The following is an 18,132-nucleotide window of genomic DNA, read 5'->3' on the forward strand; positions in this document are numbered from 1 at the left end:
GGCGGGCGGCGGCGGCTTAGATGAAAAAACGGAATCTCAAAACACATTTTTGGTGTTTTGATAAAAATATTTAATTTTTAGATTTTGTAAATGGACAAGTTAAAAAAACGCCCCGGTTGTCAAACGCGTTTCTTTGTTTTTGTTAAAAAAAAAAACAGAAACGCTAAAAACATCAAGGTTGCCAAACGCTCTCTTTTAAATTATTTAAAATTGGCATTAATGTCTTTTATCATGCTAATCCATTTAAATGACTCCATATTTCACTCATATCTTAATTGATATTAAGTGCATGCGGGAACATTAGGTTGTAAATTCTTATGGTTGCTTGATGGAGGAATATAGTTGCTTGCTAATTTTAAACAACATGGGTATATAAATGTTGTTAAAATATTGGGCGATAGGTTAGATGCAGTCGCAGCCTCATATTGTTCTAATTATATCTAAATTTCAAAATAGATTTTTTTTTTTTTTTTGGGACATTGCAACTCCGAAGAAGATAAAAAAAATAAAGGAGCTCATGCTGCTCAAATTTGAAGAGTTTTAGGAGTTGGAACTACGTGGTGTTTATAAATGCACTTGTCTCATCTTCTTCCGGCTGGAGACATTTATATGTAGAGTAAAATATAAGTTAACGAAGTAGTGTGGAGGATCCGTGGCGCAATGGTAGCGCGTCTGACTCCAGATCAGAAGGTTGCGTGTTCGATTCACGTCGGGTTCAATCCCCAATAATATCCTCTTTTTTAAAAAGATTTGGGCTTAAATTGCATTTAAACTCTATATTTTCCCCCACCTTGCACTTATATGCCCTCAATTGTTTTTGACAATGCATACATATTTTAAAATTTTTACAGCTTACATTGTTATGCCCTCAATTATACAAACATGAAAATTTCCCTCTGAAAATTATATTAGCTTAATTGCACTTAAAACTATATATTTTTTCTTACTTTGCATTTATATATCCTTAATTGTTTTTGGCGGCATGTACATGTTCTAAAACTTTTAAATTGTACATTTTAATATACTCTCAGTTATGCAAAAATAAAAATGTTCCTCTAAAAATTATCATGCAACTCTCATATATCAATTTTAGAATATTCCAACTCTTAATATCTACTAAATTTACTGTTGAATTTATCAAGATCTTACTTTAAAATAGAATTGTAATACTCTTGACAATAAATTTTAATAAAAAGTTAAGGGTTTTAAAGTTCTTAAATTGGTATGTGACTGTCATGTGAGAATTTTTAGAAGGATATTCTCTTGTTTGCATATTTAAAAGTATTCAAGTGTAACTTATAAAAATTTTAGAGTATTCAAGTGTATAAGTGTTGCCAAAAACAAGTGAGAATATAAATGTGCAAAGTAGGAAAAACTATAGGGTATTTAAGTGCAATGAAGCCTTTTATATTTTCAAATTTTTAATTTCTGAATTTTAACAACATATAACTAAATTGAGGCCCTTTTCTAAATTTCATCTGCATGATACTAAACTCTAATTACTAATCTCTTGCAGTAAAATCACTCAATCAATAAAAATAAAAATAAAAAATAAAAAACCCGTCGAAAATCCCCCCCCCCCCCCCCCCCCCAATTCTCATCTCCCTCAATTATTGCTGATATGTAATCTAGAAAACTTAAATTTTGATTATTGTTCTCATGATTTATTTTGTGCGTATTTTATTGAATAAGTTTTCTCATAATCGTTGCTATAGAATGGCACACAGTGGTGAACAATCTTGATTCTTGGGTTGTTTGAAGTCCTGTGGCTTATATCTTGTTCGTGTTTGATTACTCTGTTAATTATGCGGCATTCACCTCCGTGAAGATTTTTAAAGAACACAACTTTTTAATCATGTAGATGTTTTTCGCATGCAATGCCGCAAAATTTCATAATTTATTCCTTGGTTGTGGCCAAAATTCAGAAGGGCATGCTTAAGTGACCAGCCCCTTCAAAATTTCTTTTTGTGACATGTTTCTTATAAATTTTTTTCATGATCTCCTTCACTTATTTATTGTTAAAACTTTTTTCATCTTTGTAACAAATGTCATATTAGAATTCATCTTGAGAATTCTAATTTTTGGAAGTTGACGGCTATGCTGAAATAAGCATCCGGTACCCGTTTTGATGAGATGCGTCATTCTTTTTTAGGAAAAAATTGTGGAGGTAGATGGTTCGGATCGTTTATTGAGGATCATTAATGAGAGGCCTAACAATTGGTAAAGCTAGTTAAGATGCACGTGCAATGCAGTGGTTGATCATGAGTTGAAATGCACGTTGCAATGCACAGTGGTTGAAATATCATTATTTTTTAAATGGCAAAAATGGCCAGATTGGTATCATTTTTCTCGAGGCTTTGGTGAAGTTGGTCTATTTTCTTTGTTAGTTTTTATCAGATTGGATATTTTTCCCAACTCGGCCGCCATATAAGCCTTAAATTTAGTCGGAGTTACTTGTCCGGCCATGTGTGATGCGGAGGGATTCTTTTACATAAAAACTCCCTCCATCAAATACGAGTTTTCTTCTCCTTAATCCCCTCTCCCTCCTCCTCCTCCTCTTAACCTCGCGCTCTTCCCTCATCCTCCTCCTCCTCTTCCCTCCTCCTCCCTCCTTCATCCCTCTTCCAATCCCCTCCATTCTTCTCCTCCCCCTCCTCCTCTCCTCCTCCTCCTCCTTCGCGCCCTCTCCACCTCGCACAATTCTCTGTCGCCCACCCCCCTCTCTCTCCTCACCCTCGCCTCCAAATCCCTCTTGCTCTCCCCTCCTCCTCTGTCCTTGCCACCGTCAACTCCTTCCTCGGGATCCTCCTCCTCCATTCCTCCTCCTCCTCTCACTCCACCCTCGTGGGCCGAACGGTCAACTCCTTTCCTTGATTGATGATCTGAGTATCCCGCCAAGAAATTTGCTGAAGAGGACATAGGGAAAGTTGAAGATGTTATGACTCCTGAAATTGTTTGAAGTTCTATAATGAATTATTCTTTTTTAATAGACAGAATAAATTTGACTATGACGGCACTGAATTTCTGTAGGCTGGAAGAAAGCATTTAAAAGCGGTTCAGAAGATGAAGAGGAAGAGGAGGTCGAAATTAAAACTGTCTTCTTATACCAATTATTTTGCTGTTAGTACATCATTTTTAAATGATTATTAGCTGACTATCTTCTGACTTTCTTGATTAACAGGAGGGCATTTCTTCTTCCAGCAATTTGTAAGCACGTAGTGTGTGACTAAAGCACCATATATACTGCTTATTATTTCATTACTCAAGTGTTGCAATTATTTTTTTTTCTCTGAATTTTTTTTTATGTTTAGGATCGACAAAGATGATTGATGAGCCAGACGACGAAGAGAACCTAATTTCTCGAACATTGAGAAGAAGGAAGAAAGCGACATGTATTTTTCTCGAACCATTGAGAGAGGGAGGGGAGGACGGAGGGTGGAGAGGGCCGGAAGGAGAGGAGAGGAGAGGAGGAGGGAGGAGAAGATGAGGGGATCGGGAGGAGGGGAGGAGAAGATGGGGTGGATCGGAAGAGGGATGATGTAGGAGGAGGAGAGAGAGGATGAGGAGGGAGGAGGAGGGAGGGATGAGGAGGATAAAGGAGAGGGGGAGGTTGAAGAGGAGGAGGAGGAGGGAGAGGGGCGCGGTTAGGAGCAAGAAACTGTATTGATGAGGGGTTTTATGTAAAAATCCCATCAGCACTGGTCGGAACAGTAACTCCGGCTAATTTAAAGGCCTATATGGCGCCAGAGTTAAGGAAAACTATACCAATCTGATAAAACTAAAAGAAATATTACCAACTTGCTCACCAGCCTCTAAAGAAAATATATCAATCTGGCCATTTTTGCTTTTTTTAAATTTGATTAAAAAAGAGTTTAAAAATTAAAAAAAGAAAACAAAGTTTTTTGTGGATTGATCATCAAATGGATTAATCTCTCTCTCAAAGAAAATATTTATTAATTGCTTTCCTTCAATCCAGGGACGTGGTCAGCATGGATCTATATTTGGAGCTTATAAACACATTAATATAGTACACCATATCCTAAACTTTATTAGTATCTAAAGTCTTTCAAAAAAGATGGGGTGATCATTCAATTTACAAAGACAATCTTGCATACTGAATTTTACTTGCCAATATGTTCATTTAAACTTTTTAGTTGTGTTTGACTCATATTTCATGTTAACTTTTTAGTTGATGTTTCACTCAATATTTATATTATCTAATATTCTCATCATTTTTAGCTCATTTCTCTATATCATAGAAGTAACAATCTGAAAGTATCGAAAAAATTAGTTTCGTTACGAATCTAGAACATGGAGATTCATGATATTATTTCGTCATGTCGCTCTAAATATTAAAAAAAAAATTCATTTGATGCAAGGTCCCAAATCAAATCTTACCCCAAATGACTGTGAATGAAAACATGCTATTATAATTCACTTGCCTAGAGTAATTGTATTGTTACTTAGGATGTACAGTAACTATCTGGACATATCCATGATCTCCTAAGTAATTTTTCGTTGTTTGTAAAAAGCAAACATATTAGCAGGCCTCAGTATTAAAACTTTTTGGCTCTATAAAAGACACAATAATTTGGAGTGCATAACCTTATATATCATAAAGAATATATCAATTCATTGAAGAATTTTTTTCTAATAATGATCATTTTATTACAACATATATTACTATTGCAATGTATTAAATTCAATTTTCATTATGTAAGTTATAGTGATCATTTTTAATAAATTACAAAGTGTATATATGGAACATGTGCTGTATTAAGCCAGAAGTTATGCTCCACAAATAGGGGTTACTTTACATTATAGTTTGCTTGTAGTATTGTGGCCAATGCTCATTACCTTTTCTCTTTATCTTATTATTACCCCTTTTTGATGCTTTTTTAATTCTCTTTTGCTAATCATTCAATTGGATAACGCTAGTTTATATAATACTCAGAGGTTAGGAATACTTCTCTTCTATTTAAAACAGTATGATTATGATTTTCTTAAAAAATATATCACTAGTAGCAATACGTATAACTTCATTGCAACTCAAACAATTTTGGTTGAAATCATTTAGAGTGAGGTCTTTTCTATGTTTAGAAATGGTGGGTACAATGCATTACACAGCTCTAAAAGTCAAAGCAAGAAATTTCATAAATGAAAAAATAATTTAATATTGTCACAATTAAGAACCATATTATAAAATTATGACATGGATAGTGTAGAAAGCTTATATATCTTTCAAAAAAATTCATAGTTAGTTGACAAACTACAATCATTCTAATTTAAACATAAATAATTATTAATTTATTTACTAATTTGCATAAGCGTAACTACTAGAATAAATCTGCCAGCAAAAAATAGGAATTGAGATCTGTATTAAGTAGTAGGAAATAAATAATTGTTATTAGCAGCTCACTCTTTATTATTAAATCTTTAAAAGTTCAAATAATTTAAAACATTAAGCCCACCATAATACTTAGCTCACTATGAGAAAGTAAAGTAATATATCGGTCTATGGATACGTATATAGTCAATCAATCAAACTTATTAAAATTATGATGATCACAAGTCAAACATTATATGGTTGTGTTTCACATAAATAATACATTTGTCATAAAAAAGCTACATTAATGTCAGAAATATTTTTAACCCACTTTATAGATGTGTCTAAATTTTTTGCATATACTTTAAACTTATACTTTTGGACTTTTGCTTGCCTTACTATCGATGTATATAAACTCTTTTAGCTGACTATATTTGCTTACATATTCAAATCTAGGGATCTCCATCAACAAACTCTCTCTTGCCCACTGCCCAGATTACGAGACCATTGTGATGACATTGGCTTCTCCAACAAGGCATAACCTGTTAACCTAAGAGGGGGGTGTGATTACGTCGGTTCTATACTAAATCTAATCCGATTTTATTCAATAAAATAAAAAAAAAATTAATTAAACAAGTTATCCTAGGCAAGAAAAATACAAACAATTATATAGAGCTAGATGAGCAATATGAACTATATGAATATAACCTAGCTAATGAGATATTACAAATATATGAGCATATGACTATATATAACAAACACAATGGGTTAAAATTAATTGTAGGCGTATAAAATTGCCTTATAGGTCCCTTAACACAGTCAGCACGCTGATTCGACAAATCAACGAACCATCGGGTTGAACGTATCTAAACGGCTCTGAGGAGCGTTAGTCCGCAAATACCTGAAGCCAAGTGACACGCCGAGAAGTGGCATTAACGATGGCTGACGAGGCGTAACGAACCGCACGCAAACAACGGAACTAAATAGATCCACTCGGCGCTGCGAAATCAACGCTAACGGTTCGGTGTATGTCAACGAGTGCATCAACCTGATAGAACAGATTCACTCGAACAACCGAAGCGGAATTACTACCAGTATCGGATCCAGACTGCCCATATCAGAGTCCAGTTATAGCGGACGAAGCTCTATAAACCGCCGAGAACGAACAAAAGGACAACAACGGCGCCCACACCCAGGCGAATCGGGCCGAAGTTCGAACCACCCAGGTGGCTCGGCAAAGCCGTAGCCACCAGTGGTGGCTCGGTGGCCGAAGCCACCCATGGGGTGCCGAGCCACCTATGAGTGGCCCGACCCAGATCTAGTGCCAACAGCATCAGATCTGAAGAGCCTAATAAATGACCCTTGAGTGCTATTTTTGGGAGGTGGGAACTTTTGGAGCCGAAACTCTGCGAATGAGAATGAGCTTGGAGTTTGAAGACTTGAAGACTCTGGACATCAGATCTGGTTTCTTGCGCGGAGCATCCACGCTCACAAAAGGGACGGAGTTTGAGGAGAGAAATCAGATCTGAGATCTCACGAATAATACTCGCGATTCAAAGCCTTGGCCTTTGATCCCGAGTAACTAAAGGCTATTATTTCCTTGGTGAAATCAGGACCCCCCGGCTGATTTTTCCTTATGTCGGATAAACACCGTCAAATCGTGTAGATCCGACCGTTATCTAGATTCGCGCTAGGGTCACAGGATTAAACCCGACGTTGGCAAAGCAACCCCACAAAAGCGAGTGACCGCCAAACATGCATGGGAGCTCGTGATTCGTCGAAAGGATAGTTGTAATCTTTTATTTTTTTTTTCTTTGATTCGTTGTACCGGATCTTATAAAAAAGGGAAACCGCGCATCTTTTGAATCAAAAAACAATTACTTGAGAGAACAATGACGTTCAATGAAGTAATTAACAATTTTCCCGTGTGCGAACAATCTCGGACCACCAGTGGACCACCGATCTTGCTGCGATCGGTGCGTCGCTACCGGCGGATCCCGATCCTGCGTTGAGGAGGAGGTCGAGCTATGAGTTCGACCAGCAAAATTTCAAGGAGAACAGTTCATCTCGTCCGGATCACCTCCCCGCAAGTCAAGAAGTTCTCCTCCAGCGAGAGAAAAATCCGTTGGTCATCGGAAGAAGTTCTGAGAAATTACCAACGAAGTCTCACGCCTGATGATATCAAAGTTGCATCGGGTGAAGCCTTCCCAACCTCCAACCAGGGCAGGCCTGTTCCTGCAAGTTCCTCCGTCCATAAGGGCCGAGTGACTGCTCTCAAAGAAGCCCGCGAAAGGCGCACGCCAACGCTTGCCAAGAATTTGGCAAAGGCCATGGCAGTCAACCGACGCGAATCCGTTATAACACGGATCTGTAAAACAGGAGAGGGCAATCTAGCCTCAACCACCGCGATGAACGACAGCTCCTCCAAGCCGCCAACGAACGAATGGTCCGTGTCAAACGGAATCGTTCGACGCTTGAGCGAGCGCCATTCCGCAAGCGCCCGCGAATGTCAGCGGCAAGCACGGGTCAGTCAACGAGCGCTCCGAAGAAGACTTCAAAAGGAAGTGAGTCAAAAATGCGCCACCAACCCGCCAAGTTAGGAGGCCGAAGCTGAAGCGGCGATTCAGGCTAAGCCACAATCATTGAGCGCTTCAGCAAAAGTTAACCTCGGCGAACATCACATCTTAAATTGCGATAATTCCCACGGCTACTCGGGAGATCACGCAGAATCATCCCGAAGAAAGAAGTCAGTTTTGGAGCGCTCGCCCGTCCTACTCCCGATTTAACGATGCCAAGGCGCCAGTTCAAGACGTTTCCGGCTCCAATGGAAGAAGGCCCGAACGGCTGCAAACCATGCTGGGGGCCGCCATACCCCCAACTACAAAGAGATTCAGCTCGCGCAGCTACGCGCCACCAATTTTGCGCACTTGAATGTCCAGGAGCCCGCTAAGAACTCACGCCCAAAAAGGCCATGTTTTGAGCTTCGCTGACTTTTGAAAACCAAAGAGGCAGTATCTTTCCTCAGAAGGAACACATATTATCGTCTGATGACGATACGTTATCCTGAGATAGTCGTGCTCACAATGATAGATTACTCGGATTCTTCAAGCGCACGGTAAGTTTATTCTGCTGGGGTACGGTTTAAACTTAGGCAAATAAAGCAGTCCCTGGAACAGGAAACCTCATGCCCCTGTTCCAAACTTCATATCGCGGCACAGTATTGTCTAGGATTTAACTGTATTAAGTGCGGTCCGGCAAAGAGGTAGATTCCGGTGCCTTCGAAAGGCCGTCTAGACTAATGTAAAGAAACGCTCTGCAAACAAGGCCTAGGTGGCGGTTTTCGACGAACGAAGAAGGATAGTCGAAGATGGGAGAATTTCTGAGGGTCACCACAAGGTATGACCAGCAAAAGACATCGAACGCGGGATTAATCCCGATCAAAATTCCGGTTACACTGGGTATTTGAACGGACCGTCTGCAGTCTGGAGCCATTACTGACGAGGACACTTATATGGTATGGGTCTTCAGGGCAAGACTTACCTTTCCAGAAGATTGAATTGAAATCTGATGCTGCCGGCTCCACCGGTTGCATCGATAATTACAGGCATCAACGAGGGACAGCCCGCGAGGCACTGTATGATAAGTGCAGAACAAGTGGCCAACCGATGCCTCGAAGAAGCCTATGGCAAACAGAATGGAGAGCTTTCAGGTCGAAATATGCAGATGGCACATGGCAGAACATGTAGCAGAAATGCCATGACCAGCAATGCCAAAACATTGGGACGTAACTGAAGCGCAGCCAAGTCGTCGCTAACCAGGTTAATCTGCGAAGCATGGAGGACACAAATGCGAATGAGAGCATAATGCAAATAATCCTCCCGTCACGATGATGCATGTCGAAATGTGGATATACGAGAATGGCTAGCGAAAAACACAGCTGCTGAAACTTGAAGATCAAGAAACTCGAGAGCAAAATCAACACATGATTTTCGCCTCAAGAGACGAAAGAAAACAGGCATTCACTGGCCATCCATTATAATCAAATCGGCTTCGTATCGAGCTTCTTCTCCGTTGTCCGTGCCGATGGGGCCGATGATTCAGGGTATCGGGATTCGTTAGCATAAAGGAGAGAATGCAGTGAAATATTCGTCGTAATCCGCTTTGAATGGTTGCTTAAATCGCGCCACGTCCTAGACCTTATTAATCAGTGTCGGGACATTACTTTAAACACTGATGGAGAGTGGAGGGGATTATAACGGTTAACTGATGGATCCAAAGGTCGCCCCAATAGTAAGTTATATAAAGTTTCGGCATGCGATCACATAACATGTGACTTCCGTTTCAAAATCCGCATTTGACACTTTATCCCCGATCTTAACCTTAAGGGTCTTTGGACCGCGCGCAGTGTTACAATCCATAGATAAATAGTGCCTGTTGACGCTACTTGCGCTAACTGGAATTGCCTTAGATTAATACATCAAGCGAAGCGCATAATATCAACAGCAGAACCCGGATCCACTTGGATTCGGGGTTGACTTTTGCCTGGAGCCAATGTACCGCGATTTGAATATATAGCTGGTCGTATCGTCGGTTCGAATTCTTTCGTCTGGCAATATCTTCTTTAGTGAAAGTAAGCAGGGAAGGTTCTTAGTCGCTATAGTTGCAATGTGACTCAGCGGTTCTGGCCCTTTCAGCCCACCACCGTTTTGATTTTAAGTCATGAACACCTCTGAATTGCCGAAAAGCTCTTGCAAGGCCTGCCCTGGTTTTCCTTGGACAACCGGTAGCAACTCATAGCAGCTTTATTCCGTGCTGGCAATGTTGGTTAATTGGCCTATTTATCGAAGGCTTGTCAAAGTTTTCCGAGCTTTCCGAAGTTTGTCTTCTTCCAAATCGGCCGACTGAAACAGAGAACTGCTTCGGGATTTTCTGGGAACCTGCCTGGGGAATCTTCTCTTTCGTTTATTCACTGGGCTATTAATCGAGCTTTTGCGCCCGGTGTAGACTCGTAATCACGCCCCAATCTCCGTAAGAGTTTTGGGCTGGGTCGCCCGTTTTATTCATCCCCTGCCTGGCACTAGGCAGGCGGATATTGTAGTGAATACCATTTCCGCTTCTTGAGTGACAAAGACTTCTTGTTCCTCTTCGGAGAGCGGGAAGGTAGGAGCTTGCATCGGGCCATCCTCACTGCGAAGATTGCGGGAACGTAGCATTAGCAGGGACTTGCCTTTGCCCTTTCCTTTGTCGGGAGGAAGGTCGGCCCACGGGTTCGTCGTTCAATTAAGATCGGGATGAACACAGAGGATTTCGGGCCGGGTTTGGGGCTGTGTGTGGCACAAGTCTTTTGGCGGGCCTGTCCATGGTGGGTCTATCCCGTTCACTGTCTTCATCCGCTACTTTGGTGACTCGCGGGTCTGGTTTGAACGGCATGTTTGTGGGTAGCGCGATCCAAAGCAGATTGACACACTGCATTTGCGTCCAGACATTCTTGGACCGGCTTCGGGTTATGACGCCATACATCGAATTAAGCGCCTGGATCTTTGTCCTTGAGGTGGTAGCAGTACTTGGTAGGGTGATTGAGCCCGCTCTATGGTATGGCGCAATACTTCACGGATCCGTCCTTTTGCTAGCACCCTTCTGTGATCCCACGATCGCTGCACAGCTGGACTTTTGGTTTATTCTCGAACAGATACTGTAAAGATGCCGGGGAAACTTCGGTCCATCCTTTGAAGGAGTACACCTTGGGAAATCTGGCTCTGAAGATTTCTGCTTCGAGGCCGTTGCTTGCGCAATTGACCCCCGAGGTTGTGTTTGTGGTGCTTGTTGCTCGCTGCTGTTGCTGAGTTGTCTAATTGAAAGGTTTGAGAGTTAGGCACAACTGCATTAGCATGTGGCCATTACCTTTCCCTCGTGGGCTGGACGAAATTGCTGTGGATCGTTCATCCGCCGCCGTGTTGGCCTCTTTCCCCGCCTTCTCCTTCCTGAGGAGTATCGCTTCGGCTTGCGTCTCAGCTCGGATCTTCAAGATCCTTCCCATGTCTTGGACGGTGCTGTCCCCGATTGCTCCAAACGTCCAACACGAGGTTGTTGTGGCAAGTCGTGGAACGAATGAATTCTCGGTGATCCGGTCCGACGAGTTTCATCTCGGGCCTTGTTCCGTGAATCTCATTGGTCAAAGGTGTCAACCCAACTCCCCGTCTTCAGGCTTCTCGTCAAGCAAGGACCCGATGATAATGCTCTGTGTCGTCGTCGAAGTAAATTAGCGAGGAAGATTGGTCTCCATGTCATCCCAGCTATTCACGCTCCCTGGCTTGTAGGCGACGATGACCGAATCGAAGGCGGCTCCACGAAGAGTGCCAACGGAAGGATCCGCACCATCAAAAGGCTCATATCTAGAGATAACCCCCAGGTGGCGATTTGGAAATAATCAAATGCTGAGTGGTGAACCATTCCCATTAAACGGCGTGTATTCAATTAGGTTGAACTCACCGGATAGGGATCGATTCCCACTCTCATGGTATCGGACAGTGAATGCCTGTTTTCTTTCGTCTCTTGAGGCGAAAATCATGTGTTGATTTTGCTCTCGAGTTCTTGATCTCAAGTTTCAGCACTGTGTTTTTCGCTAGCATTCTCGTTACCACCCGCTGGCATTTGACGGGAGGATTATTTGCATTATGCTCTCATTCGCCATTTGTGTCCTCCATGCTTCCAGATTAACCTGGTTAGGCGACGACTTGGCTGGCGCCTTGCTAGTTCGTCCCAATGTTTTGGGATTTGCTGTCAATGGCATTTCTCTCATTTCTGGCCATGGCCATCTGTATTTCGAACCTGAAAAGCTCTTCTCTGTTTGGCAAGGCTTCTTCGAGCATCGCGTTGGCCACTTGTTCTGCACTTATCTACAGTGCCTCGCGGCTGTCCCTCGTTGATAGCACTGTAATTATCTGATGCCAACCGTGGAGCCGGCAGCATCAGATTTCTTCATCTTCTGGAAAGGTAAGTCTTGCCGAAACCCACCAATAAGTTCCTCGTGTAATGGGCTCCAGACTGCAGACGAGCTTAAATACCAGTAGTTATACGGAATTGACTCGGGATTAAGTCCCGGTCGATGTCTTTGCTGGTCATATTGTGGTGACCCTCGGAAATTCTCCATCTTTCGATCTATCCTTCTTTCTTGCGTCGAAAACGCCTAGGCCCGTTGTCCTTGGCCGTTTCATTTACTTACTAGAGCCTTTCGAAGAGAACCGGGAGAACTCTTTGGGGACCGCTTAATAACAGTTGAAATGCCAGACAATACTCCGCGATATGAAGTTTGGAACAGGGGCATGAGTTTCCTGTTCTCGGGGACGTCTTTTTTCCTAGTTTTAACTCGTACCCCAGCATGATAGTACAACTTCCGTCGCTTGAAGATCGCGAGTAATCTATCATGTGTGAGCACGACTTCTCAGGTATTAACGTTATCGTCATAGACGATAAGTTGTGTTCTTCTGAGGAGAGAACTGGCCTTCTTTGGGTTTTCAAAAGTCAGTCGAGCCTAAACATGCCTTTTTGGCGTGAGTTCTTAGCGGGCTCACTGGACTTCAATGGCGCAAAATTGGTGGCGCGTAGCTGCCCTGAATCTCTTTGTAGTTGGGGGATGGCGCCCCCAGCATGGTTGAGCCGTTCGGGCCTTCTTCCATTGGAACCAAACGTTCTTGAACTGGCGCCTTGCATCGTTAAATCCCGGGAAGTAGGCGCGAGGCGCTCCAAAACTGACTTCTTTCTTCGGGAATGATTCTAGCGTGATCCCCGAGTAGCCGTGGGAATTATCGGCAATTTAGAATGTGATTCGGCCGAGGTTGAACTTTTGCTGAAGCCTCAATGATTGTGCCTTAGCCTGAAATCGCCGCTTCAGACTTCGGCCTCCAACTTGGCGGGTTGGTGGCGGCATTTTTGACCACTCCTTTTGCAAGTCTTCCTTCGGGCGCTCTTGGACTTGACCCGTGCTTGGCCGCTGACATTCGCGCGGCGCTTGCGAATGGCGCTGCGCTCAAGCGTCGAACGATTCCGTTTGACACGGACCCATTCGTTCGTTGCGGCTTGGAGGAGCTGTCGTTCATCTGCGGTGGTTGAGGCTAGTTGCTCTCCTGTTCTTCCAGATCCGTGTTATAACGGATTCGTCGCGTTGATGCCATGGCCTTTGGCCAAATTCTTTGGCAAGCGTTGCGTGCGCCTTTGCGGGCTTCTTTGAGAGAGTCACTCGGCCCTGAGTGACGAGGAATTGGCAGGAATCAGGCCTGCCCTGGGTGGAGGTTGCGGAGCTTCACCCGATGCAACTTTGATATCAATCAGGGTGAGATCTTCGTTGGTAAATTCTCAGCTTCTTCCATACCAACGGATTTTTCTCCTGAGGAGAACTTCTTGGACTTGCGGGGGAGGTGGATCCGGACGAGTATGAATGTTTCCTTGAATTTTGCTGGTCGAACTCATACTCGACCTCCTCCCAACCCAGGATCGGGATCCGCCGGCTAGCGACGCACGATCGGCAGCAAGATCGGTGGCTCCACTGGTGGTCCGAGATTGTTCGCACCACCGGGGGAAAAATTGTTATTCTTCAATTGAACGTTCATTGTTCTCCTCAAGTAATTGTTTTTTGATTACCAAAAGAGTCCGGTTTTTTCCCCTTTTTTTTTATAAGATCCGGTTACAACGAATCAAAGAAAAAAAAAATAAAAAGATTACAACTATCCTTTCGAACGAATCACGAGCTCCCTGTTTTGCGGTCACTCGCTTTTGTGGGGGTTGCTTTGCCAACGTCGGGTTTAATCCTGTGACCACTAGCCGATCTAGATCGCGGTCGGATCTACACGAATTTGACGGGTGTTGATCTCACATAAGGAAATAATCAGCCGGGGGGTCTGATTTCACCAAGGAAATAATAGCCTTTAGTTCTCGGGATCAAAGGCCAAGCTTTGAATCCGAGTATTACTTCGTGTAGATCTCAGAATCTGATTTCGTCTTCCTCAAACTCCGTCGCTTTTGTGACGTGGATGCTCGCCAAGAAACCAGATCTGATGTCCAGAGTCTTCAAGTCTTCAAAACTCCAAGCTCATTCTCAAATTCGGCAGAGTTTCGGCTCCCCAAAAGTTCCCAACCGTCCCAAATAGCACTCAAGGGTCCTATTTATAGGCTCTCAGATCTGATGCTTTGGCACAGAATCTGGGTCGGCCACTCATAGGTGGCTCGGCCACCCCATGGGTGCTCGGCCACCCGAGCCACCATGGTGGCTCGGCTTTGGCCGAGCCAGCCTGGGTGGTTCGACTTCGGCCGATCGCCTGGGTGTGGCGCGCGTTGTGGCCTTTTGTTCGGTTCTCGCGTATTAATAGAGCTTCGTCCGCTGATAACTGGACTCTGATATGGCAGTCTGGATCCGATACTGGTAGTGAATTCCCGCTTCGGTTGTCTCGAGTTCGAATCTGTTCGTACAGGTTGATAGACTCGTTGACATACACCGAAACCGTTAGGCGTTGATTCTCGCACGCGAGTGGATCTATATTACCGTTGTTTGCGTGCGGTTCGTTAGCCTCGTCAGCCGTCGTTATGCCACTTCTCGGCGTGTCACTTGGCTCGGTATTGCGGACTTAACGCTCCCAGGCGTTTAGATACGTTCAACCCGATGGTTTCGTTGAGTTGTCGAATCAGCCGTGCTGAGCTGTGTTAAGGGACCTATAAGCAATTTTATACCGCCTACAATTAATTGTTAACCCTTGGTGTTGTTATATATTCATTGCTCATATATTTGTAATATCTCATTAGCTAGTTATATTCATTATATATTGCTTCATCCTAGCTCATATATAATTGGTTTGTATTTTATTCTTGCCTAGGATAATTGTTAATTAATTTTAATTGAATAAAATCGGATTAGATTAGTATTAGAAACCGACGTTATCACACCCCCGCCCCCTCTTAGGGTTAACAGGTTATGGCCTTGTTGGAGGAAGCCATGTCATCCAATGCGTCCGTAATCTTGGGCAGGGCAAGAGAGAGTTTGTTGATGGAGATCCCTAGATTTGAATATGTAAGCAAATATAGTCAGCTAAAAGAGTTTATATACATCGATAGTAAGGCAAGCAAAAGTCCAAAAGTATAAGTTTAAAGTATATGCAAAAAATTTAGACACATCTATAAAGTGGGTTAAAAATATTTCTGACATTAATGTAGCTTTTTTATGACAAATGTATTATTTATGTGAAACACAACCATATAATGTTTGACTTGTGATCATCATAATTTTAATAAGTTTGATTGATTGACTATATACGTATCCATAGACCGATATATTACTTTACTTTCTCATAGTGAGCTAAGTATTATGGTGGGCTTAATGTTTTAAATTATTTGAACTTTTAAAGATTTAATAATAAAGAGTGAGCTGCTAATAACAATTATTTATTTCCTACTACTTAATACAGATCTCAATTCCTATTTTTTGCTGGCAGATTTATTCTAGTAGTTACGCTTATGCAAATTAGTAAATAAATTAATAATTATTTATGTTTAAATTAGAATGATTGTAGTTTGTCAACTAACTATGAATTTTTTTGAAAGATATATAAGCTTTCTACACTATCCATGTCATAATTTTATAATATGGTTCTTAATTGTGACAATATTAAATTATTTTTTCATTTATGAAATTTCTTGCTTTGACTTTTAGAGCTGTGTAATGCATTGTACCCACCATTTCTAAACATAGAAAAGACCTCACTCTAAATGATTTCAACCAAAATTGTTTGAGTTGCAATGAAGTTATACGTATTGCTACTAGTGATATATTTTTTAAGAAAATCATAATCATACTGTTTTAAATAGAAGAGAAGTATTCCTAACCTCTGAGTATTATATAAACTAGCGTTATCCAATTGAATGATTAGCAAAAGAGAATTAAAAAAGCATCAAAAAGGGGTAATAATAAGATAAAGAGAAAAGGTAATGAGCATTGGCCACAATACTACAAGCAAACTATAATGTAAAGTAACCCCTATTTGTGGAGCATAACTTCTGGCTTAATACAGCACATGTTCCATATATACACTTTGTAATTTATTAAAAATGATCACTATAACTTACATAATGAAAATTGAATTTAATACATTGCAATAGTAATATATGTTGTAATAAAATGATCATTATTAGAAAAAAATTCTTCAATGAATTGATATATTCTTTATGATATATAAGGTTATGCACTCCAAATTATTGTGTCTTTTATAGAGCCAAAAAGTTTTAATACTGAGGCCTGCTAATATGTTTGCTTTTTACAAACAACGAAAAATTACTTAGGAGATCATGGATATGTCCAGATAGTTACTGTACATCCTAAGTAACAATACAATTACTCTAGGCAAGTGAATTATAATAGCATGTTTTCATTCACAGTCATTTGGGGTAAGATTTGATTTGGGACCTTGCATCAAATGAATTTTTTTTTTAATATTTAGAGCGACATGACGAAATAATATCATGAATCTCCATGTTCTAGATTCGTAACGAAACTAATTTTTTCGATACTTTCAGATTGTTACTTCTATGATATAGAGAAATGAGCTAAAAATGATGAGAATATTAGATAATATAAATATTGAGTGAAACATCAACTAAAAAGTTAACATGAAATATGAGTCAAACACAACTAAAAAGTTTAAATGAACATATTGGCAAGTAAAATTCAGTATGCAAGATTGTCTTTGTAAATTGAATGATCACCCCATCTTTTTTGAAAGACTTTAGATACTAATAAAGTTTAGGATATGGTGTACTATATTAATGTGTTTATAAGCTCCAAATATAGATCCATGCTGACCACGTCCCTGGATTGAAGGAAAGCAATTAATAAATATTTTCTTTGAGAGAGAGATTAATCCATTTGATGATCAATCCACAAAAAACTTTGTTTTCTTTTTTTAATTTTTAAACTCTTTTTTAATCAAATTTAAAAAAAGCAAAAATGGCCAGATTGATATATTTTCTTTAGAGGCTGGTGAGCAAGTTGGTAATATTTCTTTTAGTTTTATCAGATTGGTATAGTTTTCCTTAACTCTGGCGCCATATAGGCCTTTAAATTAGCCGGAGTTACTGTTCCGACCAGTGCTGATGGGATTTTTACATAAAACCCCTCATCAATACAGTTTCTTGCTCCTAACCGCGCCCCTCTCCCTCCTCCTCCTCCTCTTCAACCTCCCCCTCTCCTTTATCCTCCTCATCCCTCCCTCCTCCTCCCTCCTCATCCTCTCTCTCCTCCTCCTACATCATCCCTCTTCCGATCCACCCCATCTTCTCCTCCCCTCCTCCCGATCCCCTCATCTTCTCCTCCCTCCTCCTCTCCTCTCCTCTCCTTCCGGCCCTCTCCACCCTCCGTCCTCCCCTCCCTCTCTCAATGGTTCGAGAAAAATACATGTCGCTTTCTTCCTTCTTCTCAATGTTCGAGAAATTAGGTTCTCTTCGTCGTCTGGCTCATCAATCATCTTTGTCGATCCTAAACATAAAAAAAAATTCAGAGAAAAAAAAATAATTGCAACACTTGAGTAATGAAATAATAAGCAGTATATATGGTGCTTTAGTCACACACTACGTGCTTACAAATTGCTGGAAGAAGAAATGCCCTCCTGTTAATCAAGAAAGTCAGAAGATAGTCAGCTAATAATCATTTAAAAATGATGTACTAACAGCAAAATAATTGGTATAAGAAGACAGTTTTAATTTCGACCTCCTCTTCCTCTTCATCTTCTGAACCGCTTTTAAATGCTTTCTTCCAGCCTACAGAAATT

The 18,132-nt window shown here is 41.3% G+C and overlaps 1 protein-coding gene and 1 non-coding gene across 2 annotated transcripts in view; one reads left to right on the top strand and one right to left on the bottom strand.

The window, feature by feature from the left end:
- Window positions 1–11,363, bottom strand: part of LOC109834800 — a 14,071-nt gene extending 2,708 nt beyond the window's left edge. Inside the window, exons 1-2 of the mRNA XM_020402814.1 lie at window positions 11,228–11,363; window positions 8,867–9,006 (exon numbers count right to left, since the gene is read on the bottom strand). Coding sequence (XP_020258403.1) covers window positions 8,867–9,006; window positions 11,228–11,363 — 276 coding nt within the window. The remainder of the gene's footprint in view (window positions 1–8,866; window positions 9,007–11,227) is intronic.
- On the top strand, window positions 647–718 carry TRNAW-CCA. The gene has a single exon. It is a non-coding gene; the product is annotated as a tRNA-Trp (tRNA).

This window comes from Asparagus officinalis, chromosome 3 (assembly GCF_001876935.1).
Source record: "Asparagus officinalis chromosome 3, Aspof.V1, whole genome shotgun sequence".
In the NCBI taxonomy this organism is placed as follows: Eukaryota; Viridiplantae; Streptophyta; class Magnoliopsida; order Asparagales; family Asparagaceae; genus Asparagus; species Asparagus officinalis.